The sequence below is a fragment of the Bombina bombina genome, chromosome 6 (assembly GCF_027579735.1).
Source record: "Bombina bombina isolate aBomBom1 chromosome 6, aBomBom1.pri, whole genome shotgun sequence".
NCBI classification, from domain to species: Eukaryota; Metazoa; Chordata; class Amphibia; order Anura; family Bombinatoridae; genus Bombina; species Bombina bombina.
Genome location: NC_069504.1, coordinates 991,578,112 through 991,595,474, shown reverse-complemented (window position 1 = coordinate 991,595,474; position 17,363 = coordinate 991,578,112). Strand labels below are relative to the sequence as shown.

General features: G+C 40.4%; 1 protein-coding gene across 2 annotated transcripts in view; it reads right to left on the bottom strand.

Annotated features, from left to right (window-relative positions):
- The window catches only part of LOC128662407 (platelet-derived growth factor receptor-like protein), a 101,225-nt gene that overhangs the window by 38,810 nt on the left and 45,052 nt on the right, over positions 1 to 17,363 (bottom strand). For both annotated transcript variants that reach the window (XM_053716196.1, XM_053716195.1), the window contains exon 2: positions 9,044 to 9,353. In XM_053716196.1, the coding sequence (XP_053572171.1) occupies positions 9,044 to 9,318 (275 nt within the window). In that variant the 5' untranslated portion in view covers positions 9,319 to 9,353. The remainder of the gene's footprint in view (positions 1 to 9,043; positions 9,354 to 17,363) is intronic.

The window sequence follows — 17,363 nt, the reverse complement described above, 5'->3', positions numbered from 1 at the left end:
GGCAAAGGATACAATTTTTTAAACCTTGAAGAAGGAATAAAAGAAGTACCAGGCCTATTCCATTCCTTAGAAATCATATCAGAAATAGCATCGGGAACTGGAAAAACCTCTGGAGTAACCACAGGAGGTTTATAAACAGAATTTAAATGTTTACTAGTTTTAATATCAAGAGGACTATTTTCCTCAATATCCAATGTAATCAACACTTTTTTTTAACAAAGAATGAATATACTCCATTTTAAATAAATAAGTAGATTTGTCAGTGTCAATATCTGAGGAAGGATCTTCTGAATCAGATAGAGCCTCATCAGAGGAGGATAATCCAGTATGTTGTCGGTTATTTATTTGAAATTTCATCAACTTTATGAGAAGTTTTAAAAGACCTTTTACATTTATTAGAAGGCGGCATGGCAGACAAAGCCTTCTGAATAGAAACAGCAATAAATTCTTTTAGATTCACAGGTATATCTTGTACATTAGATGTTGAAGGAACAGCAACAGGGAATGTACTATTACTGATGGACACATTCTCTGCATGTAAAAGTTTATCATGACAACAATTACAAAACACAGCTGGAGATATAATCTCCACAAATTTACAACAAATGCACTTAGCTTTGGTAGAACTGTTATCATGCAGCAGGGATCCAACAGTGATTTCTGAGACAGGATCAGATTGAGACATCTTGCAAATGAAAGAGAAAAAAACAACATATAAAGCAAAATTATCAATTTCCTTATATGGCAGTTTCAGGAATGGGAAAAAATGCAAACAGCATAGCCCTCTGATAGAGATGAAAGGCAGGAGGCATATAGGAATGGGGTTTTAAATAATGAAAATATTTGGCGCCAAGTATGACGCACAACACAAACAGAATTTTTTTTTGGTGCTAACAACATCCGGAAATGAAACACTCGCGTCAATGAAGACGCAACCTTGTGAAAGGACTCAGCATCGACTAAAACGCCGGAAATGACGTAATTGAACGTAACCTTGAGCCAAAAAAATCTTGTGCCAAAAAATGACGCAATATACTTTGGCATTTTGCGAGCCTAATTCTGCCCGCAAAATTAAAATGACAGTCAACTGAAAAAAGACTAAACCCCAGGTAAGAAATACATTTTCCTAAAAAATGCATTTCCCAGATATGAAACTGACAGTCTGCAAAAGGAAATATACTGAAACCTGAATCATGGCAAATATAAGTACAATACATATATTTAGAACTTTATATCCTATTATATAAAAGGCCAAGTGTGTTTGTCCGAAGCTGTCATGCACAGTAGAGACAGCACGAGGACAAACACACCTGGTCTTTGAGTCCTACTCCCTAGCTGATCTGCAGCAGAAGTGGGCGTGGCCGGGCATGAAGGGGACATGACTGGCGTGAAGGGGGCGTGGCCAGACGTGAATGGCGGTGAAGGGGGCGTGGTCGGGTGTGAAGGGGTTGTGGCCGGGCGCGGTCGCGAGATAGAGAGATAGAGGGGGGAGAGATAGAGAGAGAGAGGAGTTGAGAGAGAGGAGGTGAGAGAGAGGAGGAGGGGAGAGAGAGGAGGAGGGGAGAGAGAGGAGGAGGGGAGAGAGAAGAGGAGAGAGGAGAGGAGAGGGGGAGAGAGGAGAAGGGGGGGGAGAGAGAGGAGAGGGTAGAGAGAGAGGGGGAGAGAGAGAGAGGAGGGGAGAGAGAGAGAGAGAGAGAGAGAGGAGGGGAGAGAGAGAGGAGAGGGGGGGAGAGGGGAGGAGAGGGGGGGAGAGAGGAGGGGGGGAGAGAGCTCAAAAGAGAAGGGGAGAGAGAGCGTAAAAGAGATGGGGGAGAGAGAGACCGCAAAAGAGATGGGGGAGAGAGAGAGCAAAAGAGAGGGGGGGAGATAGCGTGAAGAGAGGGGGGAGAGAGCGCAAAAGAGAGGGGGAGAGAGAGAGCGCAAAAGAGAGGGGGAGAGAGCGCAAAAGAGAGGGGCAGAGAAAGAGCACAAAAGAGAGGGGGGGAGAGAGAGAGCAAAAAAGGGGGGGGAGAGAGAGAGAGAGAGCACAAAAGAGAGGGGGGAGAGAGAGAGAGCACAAAAGAGAGGGGGGAGAGAGCGCAAAAGAGATGGGGGAGAGAGAGAGAGCAAAAGAGAGGGGGAGAGAGAGCGCAAAATAGATGGGGGAGAGAGAGAGCAAAAGAGAGGGGGAGAGAGAGCGCAAAAGATATGGGGGGAGAGAGAGAGCAAAAGAGAGGGGGAGAGAGAGCGCAAAAGAGAGGGGGGGGAGAGAGCGCAAAAGAGAGGGGGAGAGGGAGAGCGCAAAAGAGGGTGGAGAGAAGACAAAAGAGAGGGGGAGAGAGAGAGCGCAAAAGAGAGGGGGGGAGAGCACGCAAAAGAGAGGGGGAGAGAGAGAGCAAAAGAGAGGGGGGAGAGAGAGAGCGAAAGAGAGGGGGGAGAGAGAGAGAGCAAAAGAGGGGGGAGAGAGAGAGAGCGCAAAAGAGAGGGGGGAGAGAGAGAGCGCAAAAGAGAGAAGGGAGAGAGAGAGCGCAAAAGAGAGGGGAGAGAGAGAGCGCAAAAGAGATGGGGGAGAGAGAGCGCAAAAGAGATGGGGGAGAGAAATAGAGCAAAAGAGAGGGGGAGAGAGCGCGAAGAGAGGGGGGAGAGAGTGCAAAAGAGAGGGGGAGAGAGAGAGAGAGTGCAGAAGAGAGGGGGAGAGAGAGAGCGCAAAAGAGAGGGGGAGAGAGAGAGCAAAAGAGAGTGGGGGAGAGAGCGCAAAAGAGATGGGGGAGAGAGAGAGAGCAAAAGAGAGGGGGAGAGAGAGCGCAAAAGAGATGGGGGAGAGAGAGCGCAAAAGAGATAAGGGAAAGAGAGAGAGAAAAAGAGAGGGGGAGAGAGAGAGCACAAAAGAGAGGGGGGAGAGAGAACACAAAAGAGAGGGGGAGAGAGCGCAAAAGAAAGGGGGGAGAGAGAGCGCAAAAGAGGGGGGAGAGAGAGAGCGCAAAAGAGGGGGGAGAGAGCGCAAAAGAGAGGGGGGAGAGAGAGGGGGGAGAGATGGGGGAGTGAGAGAGCGCAAAAGAGATGGGGGAGAGAGAGAGCGCAAAAGAGATGAGGGAGAGAGAGAGCGCAAAAGAGATGGGGGAGAGAGAGTGCAAAAGAGAGGGGGAGAGAGAGCGCAAAAGAGGGGGAGAGAGAGAGCTCAAAAGAAAGGGGGGAGAGAGAGAGCGCAAAAGAGAGGGGGGAGAGAGAGAGCGCAAAAAAGAGGGGGAGAGAGAGAGCTCAAAAGAGAGGGGGGAGAGAGAGCTCAAAAGAGAGGGGGAGAGAGAGAGCAAAAGAGAGGGGGGGAGAGCGCAAGGGGTGGGACCGCTGTACTGCAAAAAATGGCCCGTGTGAACGGGCTTTAGGACTAGTAAATACATAAAGTGCCAAACCATAGCTGAGAGTGTCTTAAGTAATGAAAACAGACTTACCAAAAGACACCCATTGACATATAGCAGATAGCCAAACCAGTACTGAAACGTTTATCAGTAGAGGTAATGGAATATGAGAGTATATCGTTGATCTGAAAAGGGAGGTAGGAGATGAATCTCTACGACCGATAACAGAGAACCTATGAAATAGATCACCCGTGAGGAAAACCATTGCATTCAATAGGTGATACTAAGTTTGTGAAACTGAATTGTAGGTGTGGTGAGGGGTGTATTTATAGGCATTTTGAGGTTTGGGAAACTTTGCCCCTCCTGGTAGGATTGTATATCCCATACGTCACTAGCTCATGGACTCTTGCCAATTACGTGAAAGAAATTTGCTTAAAAGAAACAATCAAACAACCATACATCACTTTAAAGGGACATTGAACCCAATTTTTTTCTTTCGTGATTCAGATAGAGCATGCAATTTTAAGCAACTTTCTAATTTACTCCTATTATCAAATTGTCTTCATTGTCTTGGTATCTTTATTTGAAATGCAAGAATGCAAGTTTAGATGCCGGGCCCATTTTTAGTGAACAACCTGGGTTGTTCTTGCTGATTGGTGGATACGTTCACCCACCAATAAACAAGTGCTGTCCATGGTTCTCAACCAAAAAAATTGCTTAGCTGCCTTCTTTTTCAAATAAAGCTAGCAAGAGAACAAAGAAAATTTGATAATAGAAGTAAATTAGAAAGTTGCTTAAAATTGCATGCTCTATCTGAATCATGAAAAATTTTTTGGGTTCAGTGTCCCTTTAACCCTTTTATGTCACCTACAGCCATTTGTTGCCCCATGCTGCATCAGACTTTTGCACAATTTGTATTTATGCATCAGTGTTACCAACACAAATCCTATGTTGTTTTTACCGATCGTGCAGTTTTAGAAAATACCATTATTACTATAAAATGGCAAAAAAAACTCATCAGTCAATCAATTTGCATTGTAAACAATAGTGACTCACCATTTCTTAATATAATTATTTAGCATTGTATACCTATGTTTTACAATAAAAAATAATTTCCAGTAAAAATGTATTTTTTTTAATTTTGCACCAGATTTTCATTTAATGGGGAAACCAGTTGGGGATCAAGTATCAAACAACTAATACCAGATGTAAGTTAAAAGTGCACTATATTTTGATTTTAGAGAAGGGTGACAAATAAAAAAAATCTATACATAATTTATACTCTGACTACCATGTTAATAATCCAAAAGCAAAATAAAACAGGACCTCACTTCTTTCAAAACAGGGGTGTCTTGTCTTGTTTTATTGTTAGATGAGTGTGCTAGTCTTGGTGACACCTCTTGTAGGTGTGCTGAGATCTATTTATAATCAAATGATCATTTACAACGAGTCCTAGCTGTATAGTTTCTGAGCTAATCTATATAATTATTTATGCCAATATATGCTTAATATGCGATGATTTATTGCTATAGACATTTAGAGGGGTGTACATACCTCCCAACATTAGCTAGGTATTAGGGACTCATGAGATTAAAGAGAGTCATTCTCATTTGTGAGCGAGACCATACTGGGAAGAGGTGGGTTCATTTGTGGCTAGTGAGTCGGATCATGGGTGTGTCTGGAGATCAGTGGGCATATCTAGGGTTTGTGGGTGTGTCCTGTTGATCTATTGGTGGGAGTAAGGGATATTCTACAAATCAGGACATATGGCTGTCTCAGAGAGACAGGGCTCAGATTTAGGGACTGACCCTCTCAAATAGTGTCAATTGGGAGGTCTGGGTATATGATAGAGGATAGGTATGAATGTATCTGTATGTCTCTTATGTTGTGTATAGAGAATAAGTAGCTAAATAGCATTTTTATGGTAATCATTTGATGTGAAGGGCAAACGGTTGCCACTACTATAATGCATTTCATACTCAAGCATCTGTATTAACAAATAGGCTTTGCGTTAAAAGTATTTTCTAACATTATAAATTGTTCTTATTAAAATCTTATTAAAAAAGGTAAATTTGGTAGTTAGTTTCAGTAAGGATACTGGTATAACTACTCAATTAAAGGGACATGAAACACAATTTTTTTTCTTTCATGATTCAGATAGAGAATACAATTTTAAACAACTTTCTTATTAACCTCTATTATTTAATTTGCTTCCTTCTCTTGTTATTCTTTGCTGAAAGGTTTATCTAGGCAAGCTCAGGAGCAGCAGAGAACATAGGTTCTAGCTGCTGATTGGTGGCTGCATATATATATTAATTGTGATTGGCTCACCCACATGTTCAGTTAGAAACCATTAGTGCATTGCTGCTCATTCAACAAATGATACCAAGAGAATGAAACAGGTTAGATAATAGAAGTAAATGAATAATAGAAGAAAATTAGAAAGTTGTTTAAAATTGTATTCACGGGTCCCGGCAGGATCCCTCTAGCCTGCCGGACTATGTGAACTGTACCGCATAGAAACCTGCAAGGACTGAGTTCTTATGGTTGCAGGGTCTGGGGTAGTGGGATCTATGTGACTTCTTTTATTTACTGCTGTGATAGTCACGATTAGTTGCTCAAGCCCAGTATGTCCTCTGGATACTGCTAGCAATCTGCAATGCTAACTTTTGAACTTTATACTGATTTATGTTTTTCATGTACATTGCATTATTTCAGTTGTTTATTCATGTTGTACTGTACTGCAATCTCAGAAGTATATTCCCTTGGATATAATAGCACCTTGACTTTACTTTAACCCTCCTCTCAGTATACTGTTTGAATGTGGCTGAACTTGCTTTATATGTGCCTCCATTGGTGGGGGTTGGTAGGGGGTTTAGACTTCACTATAGGTAATCTGCCACAAGATTTAATTAAGTAATCTAGATGGGTCCCTTTGCCTAAGTATAAATTTTGGTAGCCTTAACGTGCTGTCTGCGGCCGAGACGGTATGTGTGGCACATAATTTTCCCTAGGGCCCTGGTAATATATTGAGATACATAGAGATCTTAGGTGAATTTTGTTTGTGCATATGGCCTAGATATATCCTAAGCTCATTAACTAGTTTGGGTGCAGGGGGATCTCACATAGTGTGGCAGGACCCATATCCTTCATCCTCTGGGATAGTGTAAATCTCTACCCTAGAAGTCACAGTGTTCTGAGTGGCTTTTTTTTTCTGAGTCCAGGGGAAGTTTACTCTGTTTGCTCTGGCATATAATTGAATATTAGCTTAGTGGCTGAACTTTGACCATAAGTAGTCTCCTTTGCTTATTAATAAGTTTAAATCTCTGGGGATTAAATGTTTAATTATTAAGTGCATTAGCCTTAGCATTGGGTCCATGAGTGGCCCTGTTAACATTCTCCCACTCTTCACCCCTTACCTATATCTAACATCCGGGGTCCAAAAGTGACCGCAAACTCTTAGTCGGGGTATACTTTATCTCTAATTTATATGGGGGACTTGTTGATATAATGTTTTAAAGTGTTATATGTTCTGATGTGAATGTTATGGACACATACAGGCCTACTTCTTGTTACCTAGAATCTTTGTACGAAAGTCAGGCCGTAGGACTACCACGTGTTACTTTATTTTCTGTTGTCCAAATGAAAATGTATATATCTAAAAAAGAGGTGCGGCTCATGGCCATATATATCATATATATTTCCTACTGTCAAGGATGTAATACTGTTTATGGACTATAAGACATGCCTTCTGTATTGGATATTTGAGAAGTGATGTATGTTGTTAGGCGTGTTGCCATGACAATTATATGAGTATGTTATGTATGTCATTGCTATCTCAATAAAAACTATTTAAAAAAAATAAAAAATTGTATTCTCTATCTGAATTATGAAACAAAATTGTTGGGTTTCATGTCCCTTTAAGATCTGTAGATATAGCTGTAGATATAAAATTATTATTTTTAATTTGGATTTTATTTTTTAGCTTAAATCTAAAGAAAAACCTTTGTCATCCACTGGCATAGTATTTACTAGAAGCAGTGACTACAGTAGCGTTAAACTAAGTTCCCACTGTAAATTTTGTGGACCTAATGGTTTACCCATATCTTGTCGATTGACCAGAGAACATCTGTTTTGCTCTTCCTGCTGGCACCTGGATACAGCTCATAGGCTGAATTTCCTTACATGGTCACTGCTCACCCTTGTACAGTCTACTATTACTTCTATCATTATTATACTTAAAGGGACATTATACACTCATTTTTTCTTTGCATAAATGTTTTGTAGATAATCTATTTATATAGCCCATAAAGTTTTTTTTTTAAATTATTGTATAGTTTTGCTTATTTTTAAATAACATTGCTCTGATTTTCAGACTCCTAACCAAGCCCCAAAGTTTTATGTGAATACGCTCGACTACCTACTCCAGCTTGCTCCTGTTTGTGTAAAGGGTCTTTTCATATGCAAAAGAAGGGGGGAGGGAGGGGAGTGTCTTATTTGCCACTTGCAGTGGGCTTTCCAGCTACCTTTTCAACAGAGCCAAACTGACAGCTTCTAAGTAAGTTTTTAAACAGTTTTATACTGGATTTTTATTTCAGTATCTGTGCATATTATTATTTATAGTAGTGTCTATTGCATGCAGTTATATGAAAATGAGTGTATACTGTCCCTTTAAATGTCAGCTATATGCTTTGTCCCTTGTGTGATCTGTCTGTTGTTCCCTTGCCCATTTCAATGATCAAGCCCAAGCCTCCTTTATTTCATACACACTCCAGTATGATACATCTGGGAACCTGTAGGGTTACATTCGATGCACCAGAATGACTCAAGAGAAACATGAAAAGAATGACCAAATAAGGGCTAGATTAGAAGTGGAGAGCAAAATTGTGCTTTCGCGAGCGTGATATTTATGCTCCACTTGGTAACACGCAAATGTGTGCTGATAGTACAAGTTAAGCGCAATGCAAATGATTGTCTGGAAGCATTGCGCTCACAAGAGCACGCTCATGATTTTTTTATATACAAGGAACTGTACACTTTATTATAGGGGCAATTAGGGGACATTTTTTTAATTAACCAGAGGTCTGACCTCTGGTTAATTGCACTTAGTGCAAAGTGCTACTGTGAGCTTGCAGGACTTGTAATGGCTGGTTACTTAATGTGTGCCCGTAAATGGGCAAATTAAAATAGTGCTTCACTTGTAATCTAGCCCTGAGTAAGAGATGAGCTCTAAGCAATGCATCCTTAAAGGGACACTGTACCCAAAAAATTCCTTTCGTGATTTAGATTGAGCATGAAATTTTAAGCAACTTTCTAATTTACTCCTATTATCAAATTTTCTTCATTCTCTTGGTATCTTTATTTGAAATGCAAGAATGTAAGTTTAGATGCCGGACCATTTTTGATGAACAACCTGGGTTGTCCTTGCTGATTGGTGGATAAATTCATCCATCAATAAAAAAGTGCTGTCCAGAGTACTGAAACCAAAAAAAAACTTAGATGCCTTCTTTTTCAAATAATGATAGCAAGAGAACGAAGAAAAATTGATAATAGGAGTAAATGAGAAAGTTGCTTAAAATTGCATGCTCTTTCTGAATTACAAAAGAAAAAAATTGGGTTCAGTATCCCTTTAATGCCCAGTACACTTAGCTCACAACTAAAGGCAATGTCTTACATAAACTACAGTTTTACATTTTAAACCAAATTACCTGAGTCTTCCCTCATCATCTTCTTGCAGATACTGGGGGTAACCCCACCTTACAGATGTCCCTTTACAACGCAGGTCTAAGGTTTGTCCAGCCTTTACAATTACTGTATCTCCCACTTGCTGAAATTTTCCTCTTTGCACAACTTGTGAAAGGATCGATCCATTAGGCTTAGGAGGAGTAGGAGGTCGTACTTTCTGTTGACGCTTTACAAGTTCCTGTTTGGGCTTTTTAGTTGTAGATTTGGTGGAGGCCCCATCAGCAGGCTGTTTTGACATTTTCTTGCTTGTCTTTTGTTTATCATCACATTTAACTAAAATAAAAATCATACATTATAATTTATAAATTTGCTATTATACCTTTGGGAATCTTAACATTCTGTCTTAAAGTTTGACCCTGTGGATCTTTCTTATGATAAATTAAAAATGTTACTACATTATGTATATTTTCACTTCCTAAATTAATTAATTAATTAATTTATTAATTAATTTATTAATTTCAAGTATGTCACCAAAACTACTGAAAAACTCACTCCTGAGTTGCCTTTTTCATTAAATTATATTTAAGACACAATTTATTATTTTAAAAGTTTCTTTTTATTTCTTCCAGTATTGAAATCCAACTCAATGGCTTGTAATCAAAAGAATGCTCCCCACCACTGTATATATCAAACGGTACTATATTAGAAACCACCCAGTCATCCTAAACACACCTGTCAGGAATGGTTGCTTAAAGTCAAAATTAAACTTAATGTACTGGGTAAAGCATGACATTTTAATCAACTTTCCAATATACTTCTTTATATCAGTTTTGCTTAATTCTCTTGGTTTATTTTGTTGAAGAGTAATCCAAGACGAGCTTTGGAGAGTGCACGTGTCTTTAGCCATCTGGCAGTAGTGTTTGCAACAGTGTTTATAGTCGTGTTATACATACTTGCAAACACTGCTGCCATAGGCCTAGATTTGGAGTTTGGAGGTAGCCGTGAAAACCAGCGTTAGAGGCTCCTAACGCTGGTTTTAGGCTACCTCCGGTATTTGGAGTCACTCAAAATAGGGTCTAACGCTCACTTTTCAGCCGCGACTTTTCCATACCGCAGATCCCCTTACGTCAATTGTGTATCCTATCTTTTCAATGGGATCTTTCTAACTCCGGTATTTAGAGTCGTGTCTGAAGTGAGCGTTAGAAATCTAACGACAAAACTCAAGCCGCAGAAAAAAGTCAGTAGTTAAGAGCTTTCTGGGCTAACACCGGTTCATAAAGCTCTTAACTACTGTGCTCTAAAGTACACTAACACCCATAAACTACCTATGTACCCCTAAACCGAGGTCCCCCCACATCGCCGCCACTCGATTAAATTTTTTTAACCCCTAATCTGCCGACCGCCACCTACGTTATCCTTATGTACCCCTAATCTGCTGCCCCTAACACCGCCGACCCCTATATTATATTTATTACCCCCTAACCTGCCCCCCACAACGTCGCCGCCAGCTACCTACACTTATTAACCCCTAATCTGCCGTCCGCACGCCGCCGCCAGCTACATTATCCCTATGTACCCCTAATCTGCTGCCCTAACATCGCCGACCCCTATATTATATTTATTAACCCCTAATCTGCCCCCCACAACGTCGCCTCCACCTGCCTACACTTATTAACCCCTAATCTGCCGAGCGGACCGCACCGCTATCATAATAAAGTTATTAACCCCTAATCCGCCTCACTAACCCTATAATAAATAGTATTAACCCCTAATCTGCCCTCCCTAACATCGCCGACACCTAACTTCAAACATTAACCCCTAATCTGCCGACTGGAGCTCACCGCTATTCTAATAAATGTATTAACCCCTAAAGCTAAGTCTAACCCTAACACTAACACCCCCCTAACTTAAATATAATTTACATCTAACGAAATTAATTAACTCTTATTAAAAAAATTATTCCTATTTAACCCCTTAACGACCGAGGACGTGCAGGGTACGTCCTCAAAAAAAAGGCAGTTAATGCCTGAGAACGTACCCTGCACGTCCTCGGTTTGGAAAGCAGCTGGAAGCGATCCTGCTCGCTTCCAGCTGCTTTCCGGTAATTGCAGTGATGCCTCGATATGGAGGCATCCTGCAATAACCTTTGGTAGCCATCCGGTGCAGAGAGAGCCACTCTGTGGCCCTCTCTGCACCGGAGATCGGTGGCTACCTGCGTTGGTGGGTGGGAGCCGGACCGGGAGGCGGGTGGCGGCCATCGATGGCCCTGGTTATGTGCAGGGGGGGCGGGATCGTGGGCGGGGACGAGCAGGGGCGCGCACGGACGCGCGCGCGTGCACGGGAGGGCGGGGGGGGGGCGCGTGCACGGGGAGGGAGCGGGTGGGAACCGCTACACTACAGAAAATGATTTAATAAAAAATGTATAAATATCGAAATCTGGAAAAAAAAAAAAAGATCAGCAAGGTGGTGGGGGATTGTCTGTGTGGGGGGGGGAAGCTACACTACAGAAAAAAGCCCCAAAAAAATAAAAAAAGCACTTTTTTTTGCAAACTGGGTACTGGCAGACAGCTGCCAGTACCCAAGATGGCCCCCAATGAGGCAGAGGGGAGGGTTAGAGAGCGGTTTTGGGGGGGATCAGGGAGGTTGGGGGCTAAGGGGGGGATCCTACACCCTAGCATATGTAAATATGCTAAAAAATTTTTTTATTTTTTTTAAAAAACCCTTTTATTTTAGTACTGGCAGACTTTCTGCCAGTACTTAAGATGGCGGGGACAATTGTGGGGTGGGGGAGGGAAGGGAGCTGTTTGGGAGGGATCAGGGGGTGGGATGTGTCAGGTGGGAGGCTGATCTCTACACTAAAGCTAAAATTAACCCTGCAAGCTCCCTACAAACTCCCTAATTAACCCCTTCACTGCTAGCCATAATACACGTGTGAGGCGCAGCAGGATTTAGCGGCCTTCTAATTACCAGAAAGCAACGCCAAAGTCATATATGTCTGCTATTTCTGAACAAAGGGGATCCCAGACAAGTATTTACAACCATTTGTGCCATAATTGCACAAGCTGTTTGTAAATTATTTCAGTGAGAAACCTAAAATTGTGAAAAATTTAACTTTTTTTTCAATTTGATCGCATTTGGCGGTGAAATGGTGGCATGAAATATACCAAAATGTGCCTAGATCAATACTTGGGGTTGTCTACTATACTACACTAAAGCTAAAATTAACCCTACAAGCTCCCTAAAAGCTCCCTAATTAACCCCTTAACTGCTGGGCATAATACACTTGTGGTGCGCAGTGGCATTTAGCGGCCTTCTAATTACCAAAAAGCAACGCCAAAGCCATATATGTCTGCTATTTCTGAACAAAGGGGATCCCAGAGAAGAATTTACAACCATGTATGCCATAATTGCACAAGTTGTTTGTAAATAATTTCAGTGAGAAACCAAAAGTTTGTGAAAAAATTTGTGAAAAAGTGAACGATTTTTTGTATTTGATCGCATTTGGCGGTGAAATGGTGGTATGAAATATACCAAAATTGTCCTAGATCAATACTTTGGGATGTCTACTAAAAAAAAATATATACATGTCAAGGGATATTCAGGGATTCCTGAAAGATATTAGTGTTCTAATGTAACTAGCGCTAATTTTGGAAAAAAGTGGTTTGGAAATAGCAAAGTGCTACTTGTATTTATGGCCCTATAACTTGCACAAAAAGCAAAGAACATGTAAACATTGGGTATTTCTAAACTCAGGACAAAATTTTGAAACTATTTAGCATGGGTGTTTTTTGGTGGTTGTAGATATGTAACAGATTTTGGGGGTCAAAGTTAGAAAAAGTGTGTTTTTTTCAATTTTTCCTCATATTTTATATTTTTTTTTATAGTAAATTATAAGATATGATGAAAATAATGGTATCTTTAGAAAGTCCATTTAGTGGCGAGAAAAACGGTATATAATATGTGTGGGTACAGTAAATGAGTAAGAAGAAAATTACAGCTAAACACAAACACCGCAAAAATGTAAAAATAGCCTTGGTCCCAAACGGACAGAAAATGGAAAAGTGCTGTGGTCATTAAGGGGTTAAAGCTAAATACTTACCTGTAAAATAAACCCTAATATAGCTACAATATAAATTATAATTATATTATAGCTATTTTAGGATTAATATTTATTTTACAGGTAACTTTGTATTTATTTTAACCAGGTACAATAGCTATTAAATAGTTAAGAACTATTTAATAGCTAAAATAGTTAAAATAATTACAAATTTACCTGTAAAATAAATCCTAACCTAAGTTACAATTAAACCTAACACTACACGATCAATAAATTAATTAAATAAAATACCTACAATTACCTACAATTAAACCTAACACTACACTATCAATAAATAAATTAAATACAATACCTACAAATAACTACAATGAAATAAACTAACTAAAGTACAGAAAATAAAAAAGAACTAAGTTACAAAAAATAAAAAATATTTACAAACATAAGAAAAATATTACAACAATTTTAAACTAATTACACCTACTCTAGGCCCCCTAATAAAATAACAAAGCCCCCCAAAATAAAAAAATACCCTACCCTATTCTAAATTACTAAAGTTCAAAGCTCTTTTACCTTACCAGCCCTGAACAGGGCCCTTTGCGGGGCATGCCCCAAGAAGTTCAGCTCTTTTGCCTGTAAAAAAAAACATACAATACCCCACCCCCCAACATTACAACCCACCACCCACATACCCCTAATCTAACCCAAACCCCCCTTAAATAAACCTAACACTAAGCCCCTGAAGATCATCCTACCTTGTCTTCACCATACCAGGTTCACCGATCCGTCCTGGCTCCGATATCTTCATCCAACCCAAGAGGGGGCTAGACATCCATCATCCGATGGCTGAAGAAGTCCAGAAGAGGGTCCAAAGTCTTCATCCTATCCGGGAAGAAGAGTAGATCCGGACCGGCAACCATCTTCTTCCAAGCGGCATCTTCTATCTTCATCCGATGAGGACCGGCTCCATCCTGAAGACCTCCCCCGCGGACCCATCTTCATCCGGCGACGTCCAACTGAAGAATGACGGTTCCTTTAAGGGACGTCATCCAAGATGGCGTCCCTCGAATTGGATCAGCCAATCGGATTGAACTTGATTCTGATTGGCTGATTCCATCAGCCAATCAGAATATTCCTACCTTAATTCCGATTGGCTGATAGAATCCTATCAGCCAATCAGAATTCAAGGGACGCCATCTTGGATGATGTCATTTAAAGGAACCGTCATTCTTCGTTCAGTCGTCGGCCAGGATGGATGTTCCGCGTTGGAGGTCTTCAGGATCCTGCCGCTCCGGATGGATGACCATAGAAGATCCCACTTGGATGAAGACTTCAATCGGATGGAAGACCTCTTCTGCCCCGCTTGGATGAAGACTTCTACCGGATGGAGGACCTCTTCTTGCTCCGCTTGGATCAAGACTTCGGACCCTCTTCTGGACCGATCGCTGAACCCGGTGAGGTGAAGACAAGGTAGGGAGATCTTCAGGGGCTTAGTGTTAGGTTTATTTAAGGGGGGTTTGGGTTAGATTAGGGGTATGTGGGTGGTGGGTTGTAATGTTGGGGGGGGGTATTGTATGTTTTTTTTTACAGGCAAAAGAGCTGAACTTCTTGGGGCATGCCCCGCAAAGGGCCCTGTTCAGGGCTGGTAAGGTAAAAGAGCTTTGAACTTTAGTAATCTAGAATAGGGTAGGGCATTTTATTTATTTTGGGGGGCTTTGTTATTTTATTAGGGGGCTTAGAGTAGGTGTAATTAGTTTAAAATTGTTGTAATATTTTTCTTATGTTTGTAAATATTTTTTTATTTTTTGTAACTTAGTTCTTTTTTATTTTTTGTACTTTAGTTAGTTTATTTCATTGTAGTTATTTGTAGGTATTGTATTTAATTAATTTATTGATAGTGTAGTGTTAGGTTTAATTGTAGGTAATTGTAGGTATTTTATTTAATTAATTTATTGATAGTGTAGTGTTAAGTTTAATTGTAACTTAGGTAAATTTGTAATTATTTTAACTATTTTAGCTATTAAATAGTTCTTAACTATTTAATAGCTATTGTACCTGGTTAAAATAAATACAAAGTTACCTGTAAAATAAATATAAATCCTAAAATAGCTATAATATAATTATAATTTATGTTGTAGCTATATTAGGATTTATTTTACAGGTAAGTATTTATCTTTAAATAGGAATAATTTATTTAATAAGAGTTGATTCATTTTGTTAGATTAAAATTATATTTAACTTAGGGGGGTGTTAGTGTTAGGGTTAGACTTAGCTTTAGGGGTTAATACATTTATTAGAATAGCGGTGAGCTCCAGTCGGCAAATTAGGGGTTAATGTTTGAAGTTAGGTGTCGGCGATGTTAGGGAGGGCAGATTAGGGGTTAATACTATTTATTATAGGGTTAGTGAGGCGGATTAGGGGTTAATAACTTTATAATAATAGCGGTGCGGTCCGGTCGGCAGATTAGGGGTTAATAAGTGTAGGCAGGTGGAGGCGACGTTGTGGGGGGCAGATTAGGGGTTAATAAATATAATATAGGGGTCGGCGATGTTAGGGCAGCAGATTAGGGGTACATAGGGATAATGTAAGTAGCGGCGGTTTACGGAGCGGCAGATTAGGGGTTAATAATAATATGCAGGGGTCAGCGATAGCGGGGGCGGCAGATTAGGGGTTAATAAGTGTAAGGTTAGGGGTGTTTAGACTCGGGTACATGTTAAAGTGTTAGGTGCAGACGTAGGAAGTGTTTCCCCATAGCAAACAATGGTGCTGCGTTAGGAGCTGAACGCGGCTTTTTTGCAGGTGTTAGGTTTTTTTTCAGCTCAAACAGCCCCATTGTTTCCTATGGGGGAATCGTGCACAAGCACGTTTTTGAGGCTGGCCGCTTGCGTAAGCAACTCTGGTATCGAGAGTTGAAGCTGCGTTAAATATGCTCTACGCTCCTTTTTTGGAGCCTAACGCAGCCTTTATGTGGACTCTCAATACCAGAGTTATTTTTATGGTGCGGCCAGCGTTAGCTTTTTGGGTCCTTACCGACAAAACTCTAAATCTAGCCGATAGACTGCTAAAGACATGTGCATGATCCTAAGTTTATATTAGCATTTCCTGCTTAACACTTCAACAAAGGATACCAAGATGAGAAAACAAATTAGCATGTTCTCTTAGCATTACTAATTCATGGCTGAGTTCTTTTTTGTCTTTACTGCACATGGTTTCTTTGACAAACATGTTTATTTGCCCATGTTAGAAACATTTGCACCTCCTGAAGATGTATTTATAATATACCTGAACCTGAGATCACTGGATACCTGAACAGAGCCCTTGATTCTGAATGAAACACCCTGGACAGACTTATGCTCAGAATTATGCCCAGAAAGAAAAGACTTAATAGAACCAGTAAAGTTTTGGAAATGCTGACCGGCAAACCAAAGATCTGAACAGCCCCACCAATTGCTGTAAGAAAGGCTGCTATTTCTGTAAAGCTTCCATACGAGTGTTTTCCAAACATGGGGTTATGTAGATCAATTATGACAAGATTTCAGCTAGAGGTGCAGCAAGGAGCTTTGTAGAGATTCTTGAATTAGTGAATTATTGAATAGATCAAAAGGAAGAGCCACAAACTGTAAATTAACATTTTCCACTACAATAAATAAAAACATTACATTATCGGAATCCTCACACTGGCTTCCTCTTGCCTCCAGAATAGCACACACAATTCTGACCCTATCATGCAAGGCATCCAATAATACTGCTCCTTGTCTCAAGATACTCTCTCTTCTGTCCCCTTCACGCTTCTCATGACCTTCTTCTCTCCTCCTCTCTTATGACCTCCTCACATTTCTGTCCATGGGACTTCTCCAGACTGGCCCCTATCTTGTGGAACTCCCCTAGTTATCAAAGTTTCAAGCACTCCTTAAAGAGACATTCCAGTTAAAATTTAAATGCACATAGATTTATTACATCTTTGAATAGAAACATATTTGCAATATAAATGTATTGACAAAAATGCTTCTAGAAAAAGTTATCACTGTTTTAGCGTTAGTATTTTTCTCTGCATGTTCATGTGAAGCATAGCTAGATATTGTCACTGCACCCACATTTTAAATAATGCAGCTGCTCATATCATCAGTGGGGCTTGTATCATGTTAACAATTAACAAATTGAGTCATTACCAAATGGAACAAGCACCTTAGGCTCTCTGAACAAGTGTTGTGTTTAAAATGCTGGTGCACGGGGCATACTTAAATACACTTTTGAAACAGCTATAGCTTTTATTAGAAGCATTTTTGCTA